Source organism: Aethalodelphis obliquidens, unplaced genomic scaffold (assembly GCF_003676395.1).
Source record: "Aethalodelphis obliquidens isolate GAN/ISIS:26980383/991018 unplaced genomic scaffold, ASM367639v1 scaffold32, whole genome shotgun sequence".
Lineage (NCBI taxonomy): Eukaryota > Metazoa > Chordata > Mammalia > Artiodactyla > Delphinidae > Aethalodelphis > Aethalodelphis obliquidens.
In genome coordinates, this window is record NW_020837976.1 from 9,624,448 (window position 1) to 9,636,294 (window position 11,847).

Genomic DNA, 11,847 nt, shown 5'->3' on the forward strand with positions numbered 1-11,847 from the left:
TTGCTATTCACCTGCATATGTGGACTAATTTCATCAAGCACACAGTGAATTCAATAGAGAAGTTATGAAATAATAAAGCTTCTAACTGGAGCTAACAATTTTAGCTATTAAAGAATGTTTCTGTAGACTCACAGATGTAGAGAACAAACTAGTGGTTACCACTGGGGAGAGGGAAGTGGGGAGGAACAAGATAGGGGTAGGGGATTAAGAGGTACAATCTACTATGTTAAAATAAATAAGCTACAAGGATATATTGTACACCACAGGGAATATAGCCAATATTGTATAATAACTATAAATGGAGTATAACCTTTAAAACTTGTGAATCCCTGTGTTGTACACCTAAAACTTATATAATATAATCAACTATACCTCAATAAATTTTTTAAATTTATTTATTTTTGGCTGTGTGGGGTCTTCGTTGCTGTGCACGGGCTTTCTCTAGTTGTGGTGAGCGGGTCTACTCTTCGTTGCAGTGCGCGGGCTTCTCATTGCGGTGGCTTCTCTTGTTTCGGAGCACGGGCTCTAGGCACGCTGGCTTCAGTAGTGGTGGCAAGAGGGCTCATTAGTTATGGCTCATGGGCTCTAGAGTGCAGGCTCAGTAGTTGTGGCACACAGGCTTAGTTGCTCCGCGGCGTGTGGGATCCTCCCAGACCAGGGCTCAAACCCATGCCCCCTGCACTGGCAGGCAGACTCTTAACCCACTGTGCCACTAGGGAAGCCCCTATATCTCAATAAATCTTAAAAAAGAATGTTTCTGTAATGTAATCTTGCCCTTCCTTGGTAATCACTCATTTTTATTTCCTTTTTTATCTTGTCCTTGCAGGTACCAGCATGCTACTGCAACAAAAGGAACGAACGCTTGGGAGGAGCGACATTCACTTGCTGATTGCAGATAGTAAAGGCTTTAGTTGCCCTGAAAAGCAAGTCCTTAAACTCACCGTCTGCAAGTGTGTGGAAGGCGGTGGCTGTGTAGAAATGTGGATTGACTCCTACGTTGGCCTCGGACCTGCAGCAATCGCGCTTATAATGTTTGCCCTTCTGCTCTTGCTACGTAAGTATTTTAAAAGCTACATTTTAGCTCTTTTAGTAATGTTAGTATTTTAAAAGCTACACTTTAGCTCTTTTAGTAATGTTAGTACCTTTTTAGGGTTTTTTTTTTTTTAGTATTTTGTTACTACGGTAGTCATTGATTTCTTTTGTTTTTCTATAATCACACACACTAGAATGCTATTGAGGGTGATTAGGGAAGCAAGGATTGATCATTGATAAATTCACCAAAAGTTATTGAAGTGCTCTTCCGAATTTTGTTTTATAAGAATGTATCATCTTCTGATTTAAATAACCAAGGTTATTGTACATGCTCTTCAACACCCTTTTAACTTAAACCTTTTTGGTGTCTCCATTTTGATAAGCTCTACGTGAGGGAGGGATGTCGTCTGCTCTTCCATACCCAGTGCTGCGAACAGCACCTTGTGCATAGAAAGCTGTCAGAAAAGATTTGTTGCATGCGTTTAGATTATGGTTACAAGGTTATTTTACAAACTCATCTTTTTCCCATCGATCCTTGCTTTTCACATTCATCTTGTCAGAGCTCCACCTCCCCAGACCCTCTGCTTGGCTTGCCTCTTCACCTGCCCCAACAGGAGCCAGACCCTCTGAGCACTTGTATGTTTCCCAACAGTGACAACCAGCCCTCCCCTCCCTGCATGCCCCCCAACAACCTTGGGTTTCCTTTCACTGAAGAACAGAAGACTGCAGCCTGGGGTCGTGTGGAACCAGTCCACTTGACCCCTGCTCATGGGCAGAGAAACGCCTCCAGAGCAGCCTCAGTTATTACAGTGTCAGAAGACGAGCTTGTCAAAGCCATTAGTAGATGTTCAATTAAATGCACAGCACTCAACAGTTTATAGTGCACTTTTATACCATCATCTCCATTCAATGGGTAAAAATACAGACATGATGATAAATGACTTGTCTCAGCTTACCAAGTTTATAGGTAGGTAGGACTACATCTTTTACCTGGAGATTCCTTGCATTGCCTTCTCATCTCAGATTTCCCAGCACCTAACATGGTGCCTCGCACATGGCAGACACTTGATAAACATCTGTTGAATTACCCCTGGCTGATTTCAGTCTTTTCATTACGCATAGTAACTATAGGGACTATTATATAAAAAGGAGCCTAGGGAGTAGTCAGCTCTTCCTTGGAAGCTGCCACATGGGAGCGTCAATAAAAGCTAATTTGGGGTGGGCTGCTTGCAGATGTGGTTAATTCTTTACTCTGTTGATTAAGGGGCCAGCATTGGCCTTTACTTCATCCTGGAGGTAGAATAAAATTGAAGGAGGGAGCTCTGAAATTTTATCAACTTCTAGATAAAATGTTATATATATTCTAAGGGTTTTTAATGTGGAATCACTTTAGAAAATAGTACTTAGGTAATTCAAAGGTTAACTGGAACCTCAGTGAGTCATGCCTTCTGCCAAATTCTACTCTAGGGTAAAGTGGTGAAGTATTACAGAAGTTCTAATGTTCTAGAATATTTGAATATATTAAAGCTTTTCTACCCTTAGGGACTTCTGATTTCTTTTTTAACACATATATATATTTTAGATGGTGAATTTTCTCATATTAAAAATTAAAGTGGTTTAAAAAAACACAAAAATTTCAGCCTTTAAGTTGGTTTTGATGATTTGGATAGTATCGAATCCAGTCTCGGTATTCCACTTGTTGACCACAGTCTTTGTGATGGCCAAGAACTCGGAATCCATGACTCCCTCATCCTGCCTTTAGGCTTTGGTATAACTCACCCGAAACAGGCTTGGTGACGTTAGATCAGGGGAAGAACAGAAAAATAGGGCTGTAAATAAGTGAAGACTGAACTCAGGAAGTGATAACGCAAATTCCAAAATTATGCAACATAAATTTGAAAATCTGTACTCAATTTTGTTTCTGTCCAGTTGTACCACTTCTACTGCTGAAGTGCCGTTGTGGGAAGGGCGCCAAAGGCTTTACCCCCATCCCTGGTACCATAGAGATGCTGCATCCTTGGAACAACGAAGGGGCACCACCTGAAGACAAGGTCAGATAATCAGATGTCAACAGAACACGTCTTCTTTTCTGCTTTAAAGGGGCCTTGGGAAGTGTTTCTAACACCTGAGGTCATGAGAGAGTAAAGTGGTTACTACAGATTTCATTCGCATGCCTTCGTTAAACACAGGGCTCGAATAACAACTTACTTTGTATTTGTTGCCAGGACAGAGCTGAGGTGGTTTTGCTCTACCCTGACAGGTCGTAAGTTACAGAGAATGTAGAAGAAGCATCAGGCAGTGACACCGAGAATGTAGAACAAAGGTTAAAGAGAGGAAGCGTGTGTAGGGATTTAGGTAGAAATGTTTGTCCCGGTATTAAATGGCTGTCTTCCACAGCCAGGTGCTTCTACATTTCCATTCCACGCGATGCATAGGGCCGGCAGAAGTCATTCAAGCACAGTTTTCCTAATTTGCCTCTGCGGAAATATCTTATTCCCTGCATACGCTCACTTAGCTCAGGTCCTTCTACCAACCGTACTGACCGTCCGTGACTCGGCTGTATTTGCTCTCACAGGCAGTGCTGCCTCTTCTAGAGGCAGACCACAGAGACTGTGCAGCTGTAGGCGGCGGAGCAGGGGCTGTGACCACCAAGGGTGCTACCGTGAAAGGAAGCAGCTCCGCTTCCTTTATCAAAGGGCAGCATGAGATGTCCGAGGTGGACGGCCGATGGGAGGAATACAGGAGCTTCGTCTCAGGGGGGGCCACCCAGGTTACAGGGACAGCAGGAGCCTTGATGACCACGGAAACCCTTAGGACCACGAGAGCCACGGTGGCTTCTAGAGAAGTGGCCGGAGCTCGAGCAGCTGCGGTGGCAGTGAATGAGGAATTCTTAAGAAGTTATTTCACTGAAGTAAGTGGTGTTTTTTATGTATTGGCGGGGAAAGGGGGGCGGACATTTCTATGCAAACGTGATGTTATTAGGGTAATCATTTTCTTGGATCTAAATGGGACATCGTTCCTTTCATTAAGAGAATGCTTACAGGCAATGAGAAGGGAGAGGTGTGACCCACTGGGTCAGTCAGTCAGCTCAATTATGTGGTGACAACAAATGACCCCACGATCTTGCTTCTCACCAGGGCATATTTCCCACATTCGTGCTTTTGCCCCTCGATGCAGCTCTGCTCTGCCCCATGTGGTCCACATTCCAAGATGTGTGCTGAGAGCACAGCTTGTGCCCAGGAAGCTGGCGTCCTTGGGGCGCAGGGAACAGAGCAATGCCAAACCTGGCAATGACCCCCAAAGCCACTGCCTTTTCCCACTCACGTTTCATTGGCCAAAGCGAGTCACATGACCAGGCTGATGTCAGTGGGTCAGAAAGTGCTGTCCCCCTGCAGGAGCAGACTTGCTAGGGATGCGCCGGGTAGGGTGGGAGGGGAGAGACTATGTGACCTAAAAAACACAATCCGTTATATCCCTTTAAGTGTTTTCTTTTGAAGGCAAGTACTTGGTTCACTATTGAGGTGGTTCATAAAAAATTAGAAGGAAAGTTTCAGGAAAGATGATGGGATGCAGTCAGAAGCTCATGCCTGGGATTAGAAATTAGAAGCTTCTCTTGAGAACAGGGTCATGCCTGGGAATGGGATGGGCAGAGTCAGATTGCTAGGGGCCTGAAGGACCCTTGAGAGGAGTGAGGGGATGGGCTTCCACAGAGGCCAGTTTATTTCTGTCCCCTCCCATCTGCATGGCTGCAAATTACCTGAGTGCTTTCCCACTTTCTGCTCCCTCCCATTCTCCCTTCTTTCATACCATCTGCCCGCCCCCAAGTAGACGGGGAAATGGTGATTTGGTCAGTGTCAAGGAAGAGCACTTCTCATCCATTTCCCATCTCACTGCTGGGCTCCACTCTGGTGTCCTGTTTTATTTCAGTATCTTTTTCCCTCTCTGCTCTAATCCTGCGTGAACCAGTCTTGATTATGTATGTGTGCTCAGCTTTTAATTTGGAAATCATTTCAAACTCATCAGAAATTTTGCAAGAATAATAGGAAGTTTGAACTCCTATATAGTCTTCACCCAGATTACCCAAATATTAACATTTTGCCACATTTGCTTTTTGCCTTTTCTCCCTCCCTCCCTCCGTCTCTCTGTCACTCTTTCCGTCTCACACAGACACACCCACACATGCACACGCACATCCTCTTACATTACCACAGTACAGAGATTGAACAGTGACACATTGCATATTTCAGTTTAGCCAGTTATCCCCAAAATGTCTTTTATAGCCACTGTTTTTCCCGTCTAGGGCCCTGCTTTCCATTTAGTTGTCATGACACTTCTGTCTCCTTTAACCTGAAACAATGCCCTCTGCCTTTCTCATCTTTCATGATATGAATATTTTTTAAGAATACAGGCCAGTCCTGTTGTAGGATGTCCTTCAATTTGTGCTTCTCTGGTGTTTCTTGTCTAACTACAAGACAGAGGTTAAACATTTTGAGCAGGGATCTAGAGGCTTGTTCTTAAAGGAAGTGCATCACTCATTGTATGCCTGTTCTTCTTTCCGTTTTAGAAAGCTGCCTCTTATGCCGAGGAAGATGACATTCACACAGCCAAAGACTGCCTTCTGGTTTACTCTCAGGAAGAAACTGACTCTCTCCAGGGTTCCATTGGCTGTTGCAGTTTTATTGAAGGAGAGCTAGATGACGGCTTCTTAGATGACTTAGGATGGAAATTCAAGACACTCGCTGAAGTTTGCTGGGGTCAAAAAATAGAGATGGATATGGAAATCGAGCAGAGGCCAAAACCTATGAGAGAAACAGACGTGAAGGCAGCTTCACATTCATTCTATGAGCAAACCAGGGTTAATTCCGAGAATACTTATCCCTCCGGTAGCAGCTTTCAAGTTCCAAAACCTTTGCATGAAGCAAACACAGAGAAAGTCACTCAGGAAATAGTCACTGAAAAATCTGTGTCTTCTAGGCAGGCTCAAAAGGTAGCTGCACCACTTTCAGATCCATTGGCTTCTGGTAACGTGATAGTGACAGAAACTTCCTATACCACGGGCTCCACAGTGCCACTGAGCACTGTGGTCCTGGACCCCAGACAGTCCGAAGGCCTGATGGTGACAGAGCGGGTCTATGCCCCGGCGTCCCTCTTGGGAGAGCAGCAGTACGCTAGCGAGGGTGGCATCATGGTTACCGAGAGAGTCATCCAGCCTCACGGGGGCTCTCCTGGCCCCCTGGAGGGCACCCTGCATCTGCCCGATGCACACTATGTTATGGTGCGGGAAAGAGAGCGCTTCCTCACCCCCAGCTCCCATGTGCAGCCCCCTCTGGCCGCGCACAGTGTAGCCGTAGGACAGAACGTGACAGTGATGGAAAGAGTGCTAACACCAGCTTCCACTCTGCAATCTAATTACCAGATTCCTTCCGAAACCTCTGTAATGGCCAAAAAGACTGTGGTTTCTGGAGCTGGAGTCCCGGGCCCTCCGCCAGACTCAGGCTTCAAGGAGTCTAGTCATTCTAATTATACAATAACCACATCTTCCACCAGGGTCTCCAAGCCTAGCACAGTCCAGCAGTTCTCCTAACCAGACACTGCCCCAGAGTTTAGCTAGCAGTGACTCATTTCATGTTTTCAAAGGACCTGGCTTTTCATGAGCCTTACAGATGTAAGAGGCACATATACCTCGGGCTTCAAATTTTTCTCAGTCACTAATATGCAGAGAACCTCACTGTCTCAGCTTCTAGGAGTGCAATTCAGAAATGCCCCAGGACTTACTGAGGGGGCATAATGATGATGCTGTGACTTAGGTGCCTTTGAGCGACTTATGGCCAAACAATACTCACAAAGCAAGTTAAATAGAGAATAAATCTGGCTTCTAAGAATTTTATCAAATTAACAAAGTGTCCAGTTCATGAGCCATCCAACAGAGGCCCCATGAAACTGAGTGGGCCTCTTTGCCTACCATGTTAACATTTAACATTGCTGTTCTATATTCCATACGTTCCTGCACCTAGCAGATTATCAACAACTTATTTATCCAAAGATACACGCACAGTTTGAGTGACCCGTTTTGCTTGTTTGATTTCCTTAAAACTAGAGGCCCTTCAATCCACGTAAGGTTAATTGAATTTTGGAACACTGACATGGTAAGAACACACATTGTGTGTTTCTGTGCACATAACTGTGTGTGTGTGTGTGTGTGTGTGTGCGTGTGATTCTGTGTGTGTGCATGTGTTGTATGACCTCAAAAATAGCATTATACCTTCCCTTTGTCACTCAATAATCATGAAAATATTAAATACTTCAAATTCAGTAGAAAAATTCAGGGCAAAATTCATAAATATAAAATCACTTTATTTTTATAGGAATAATATACTATTAAAAAACTCAGGATACATTATCTTCTAATTTAGTACGTCTAAATTAACTATATACATGGTGGTAAGAATCCTTTTCACTGCTATAAATCCTCAGTGCCTACCATGGGTGCCAAATCAATATTTGTAGAATTAAACTGAATTTTAGAAGCTACTCTCTTTTATCTATACTTGCAAAAAATACTGAAAGACCCTATAATTTCTATAATTATGAGTTTGAAATTATGATTTATTCCATATCTCAAAGTCCTTGACTAGCTGGTCATGGCTTACTACATGGAATATTAAATATTGTGTAGCTGACCTGAATTTGTACATCTTGCCTTTCTTTCTGAAAAGTGTTTTGGGTGTTTTGGCCAAATAAATAGAGTATTTTTATTGCTCCCTGAAGAAATGATCCATTTCAGATTTCAAAGTATAAGTGCATATCAGTAATCAATTATATAAATATCCTCCACAACAAAATAATTTCCATAAATTTCAAAGGCTATGATTTCATGAATTTTTAATATATTTACTAGGAAAATGAATCTCTAAAAATTCATTTTGTGGCACACTTTTAAAAATGTGTTATGCAAAAGGTTTATACTTTTTTACTCCCACTGACGTGTATGAATAAAAGGCAAATATTTTTAGACACCATAAGCCTGTGGCCAAAATGAAGGTCACTGTTCCATGCTATAAATTTTTTATTCTCTACGTACTAATTGTTTTTGCTTTTCTTTCATTATAGACTTAGTAGTTATTTTTTGCCAAGTCTGCAACAAGAATATCACTACTGTGTGAAAATGTGAATGTGACCTATGTACTCCAGACAAAACTTGGTCTTAAATTTCCTCCTCAGACAGGCTTAAAAAACCTAACATGTCTCCTATATATAAAGTCACCACATTTCCTAAATGATTTTCTTTGTTCCTGAAAGGGTGATTGTATTAGTTTTTACATTTGTCCTATGGAAGAAACGTTGTAATTGTATGTGTATCATCAAAATATTTAAATAAAAAGGCGACCTTCTCTGCAGCCTCTTGCCCATATCTTCTTATTGCCCCCATCTTCTTACTGCCCATATCTTCTTTTTTTTTCCCTTGTTAAATAAGGTCTATTTTTTTTTGAATTTTATTTTATTTATTTTTTTATACAGCAGGTTCTTATTAGTCATCAATTTTATACACATCAGTGTACACATGTCAATCCCAAACTCCCAGTTCATCCCACCACCACCACCCCACGCTGCTTTCCCTCCTTAGTGTCCATACGTTTGTTCTCTACATTGTTCTCTACAATTTCTGCCCTGCAAACCGGTTCATCTGTACGATTTTTCTAGGTTCCATATATCTGCGTTAATATACGATATTTGTTTTTCTCTTTCTGACTTACTTCACTCTGTATGACAGTCTCTAGATCCATCCACGTCTCTACAAATGACCCAGTTTCATTCATTTTTATGGGTGAGTAATAGTCCACTGTATATATATACCACATCTTCTTTCTCCATTCGTCTGTCGATGGGCATTTAGGTTGCTTCCATGATCTGGCTATTGTAAATAGTGCTGCAATGAACATTGGGGTGCATGTGTCTTTTTGAATTATGGTTTTCTCTGGGCATATGCCCAGTAGTGGGATTGCTGGGTCATATGGTAATTCTATTTTTAGTTTTGTAAGGAACCTCCATACTGTTCTCCATAGTGGCTGTATCAATTTACATTCCCACCAACACTGCAAGAGGGTTCCCTTTTCTCCACATCTTCTCCAGCATTTGTTGTTTGTACATTTTCTGATGATGCCCATTCTAACTGGTGTGAGGTGATAACTCATTGTAGTTTTGATTTGCATTTCTCTAATAATTAGTGATGTTGAGCAGCTTTTCATATGCTTCTTGGCCATCTGTATGTCTTCTTTGGAGAAATGTCTATCTAGGTCTTCCGCCCATTTTTGGATTGGGTGGTTTGTTTTTTTAATATTGAGCTGCATGAGTTGTTTATATATTTTGGAGATTAATTCTTTGTCCGTTGATTCATTTGCAAACATTTTCTCCCATTCTGAGGGTTGTCTTTTCATCTTGTTTATGGTTTCCTTTGCTGTGCAAAAGCTTTGAAGTTTCATTAGGTCCCATTTGTTTATTTTTGCTTTTATTTCCATTACTCTAGGAGGTGAATCAGAAAAGATCTTGCTGTGATTTATGTCAAAGAGTTTTCTGCCTATGTTTTCCTCTAAGAGTTTTACAGTGTCCGCTCTTACATTTAGGTCTCTAATCCATTTTGAGTTTATTTTTGTGTATGGTGTTAGGGAGTGTTCTAATTTCATTCTTTTACATGTAGCTGTCCAGTTTTCCCAGCACCACTTATTGAAGAGACTGTCTTTCCTCTATTGTATATCCTTGCCTCCTTTGTCATAGATTAGTTGACCATAGGTGCGTGGGTTTATCTCTGGGCTTTCTATCTTGTTCCATTGATCTATATTTCTGTTTTTGTGCCAGTACCATATTGTCTTGATTACTGTAGCTTTGTAGTATAGTCTGAAGTCAGGGAGTCTGATTCCTCCAGGTCCATTTTTTTCCCTCAAGACTGCTTTGGCTATACGGGGTCTTTTGTGTCTCCATACAAATTTTAAGATTTTTTGTTCTAGTTCTATAAAAAATGCCGTTGGTAATTTGGTAGGGATTGCATTGAATCTGTAGGTTGCTTTGGGTAGTATAGTCATTTTCACAATATTGATTCTTCCAATCCAAGAACATGGTATATCTCTCCACCTGTTGGTATCATCTTTAATTTCTTTCATCAGTGTCTTATAGTTTTCTGCATACAGCTCTTTTGTCTCCATAGATAAGTTTATTCCTAGGTATTTTATTCTTTTTGTTACAGTGGTAAGTGGGAGTGTTTCCTTAATTTCTCTTTCAGATTTTTCATCATTTGTATATAGGAATGCAAGAGATTTCTGTGCATTAATTTTGTACCCTGCAACTTTACCAAATTCATTGATTAGCTCTAGTAGTGTTCTGGTGGCATCTTTAGGATTCTCTATGTAGAGTATCATGTCATCTGCAAACAGTGAGTTTTACTTCTTCTTTTCCAACTTGTATTCCTTTTCTTTCTTTTTCTTCTCTGATTGCCGTAGCTAGGACTTCCAAAACCATGTTGACTAATAGTGGTGAGAGTGGACATCCTTGTCTTGTTCCTGATCTTAGAGGAAATGCTTTCAGTTTTACACCATTGAAAATGATGTTTGCTGTGGGTTTTTCATATATGGCCTTTATTATGTGAGGTAGGTTCCCTCTATATCCACTTTCTGGAGAGTTTTTATCATAAATGGGTGTTGAATTTTGTCAAAAGTTTTTTTCTGCATCTATTGAGATGATCATATGGTTTTTATTCTTCAATTTTTTAATATGGTGTATCACATTGATTGATTTGCATATATTGAAGAATCCTTGCATCCCTGAGATAAATCCCACTTGAGCATGGTGTATGATTCTTTTAATGTGTTGTTGGACTCTGTTGGCTAGTATTTTGTTGAGGATTTTGCCATCTATATTCATCAGTGATATTGGTCTGTAATTTTCTTTTTTTTGTAGTATCTTTGTCTGGTTTTGGTATCATGGTGATGGTGGCCTCAAAGAATGAGTTTGGGAGTGTTCCTTCCTCTGCAATTTTTTGGAAGAGTTTGAGAAGGATGGGTGTTATCTCTTTTCTAAATGTTTGATAGAATTCACCTGTGAAGCCATCTGGTCCTGGACTTTTGTTTGTTGGAAGATTTTTAATCACAGTTTCAATTTCATTACATGTAACTGCACTGTTCATATTTTCTATTTCTTCCTGGTTCAGTCTTGGAAGGTTAGACCTTTCTAAGAATTTGTCCATTTCTTCCAGGTTGTCCATTTTATTGGCATAGAGTTGCTTGTAGTAGTCTCTTGGGATGCTTTGTATTTCTGCAGTGTCTGTTGTAACTTCTTTTTCATTTCTAATTTTATTGATTTGAGTCCTCTCCCTCTTTTTCTTGATGAGTCTGGCTAATGGTTTATCAATTTTGTTTATCTTCTCAAAGAACCAGCTATTAGTTTTATTGATCTTTGCTATTGTTTTCTTTGTTTCTATTTCATTTATTTCTGATCTGATCTTTATGATTTCTTTCCTTCTGCTAACTTTGGGTTTTGTTTATGTTTTCTCTAGTTTCTTTAGGTGTAAGATTAGATTATTTGAGATTTTTCTTGTTTCCTGAGGTAGGCTTGTATAGCTATAAACTTCCCTCTTAGAACTGCTTTTGCTGCATCCCATAGGTTTTGGATCATCGTGTTTTCATTGTCATTTGTCTCCAGGTATTTTTTGATTTCCTCTTTGATTTCTTCAGTGATCTCTTGGTTATTTAGTGACGTATTGTTTAGCCTCCATGTGTTTGTGTTTTTTTACTTTATTTTCCCTGTAATTGATTTCTAATCTCATAG

At 40.7% G+C, this 11,847-nt stretch overlaps 1 protein-coding gene across 7 annotated transcripts in view; it reads left to right on the forward strand.

Moving 5' to 3' along the window:
• Positions 1 to 8,429, forward strand: part of DSG2 (desmoglein 2) — a 63,213-nt gene extending 54,784 nt beyond the window's left edge. For all 7 annotated transcript variants that reach the window (XM_027127672.1, XM_027127675.1, XM_027127674.1 and 4 more), the window contains 4 exons: positions 827 to 1,054; positions 2,962 to 3,083; positions 3,608 to 3,943; positions 5,597 to 8,429. In XM_027127672.1, the coding sequence (XP_026983473.1) occupies positions 827 to 1,054; positions 2,962 to 3,083; positions 3,608 to 3,943; positions 5,597 to 6,616 (1,706 nt within the window). In that variant the 3' untranslated portion in view covers positions 6,617 to 8,429. The remainder of the gene's footprint in view (positions 1 to 826; positions 1,055 to 2,961; positions 3,084 to 3,607; positions 3,944 to 5,596) is intronic.
• Positions 8,430 to 11,847: the final 3,418 nt, after the last annotated feature.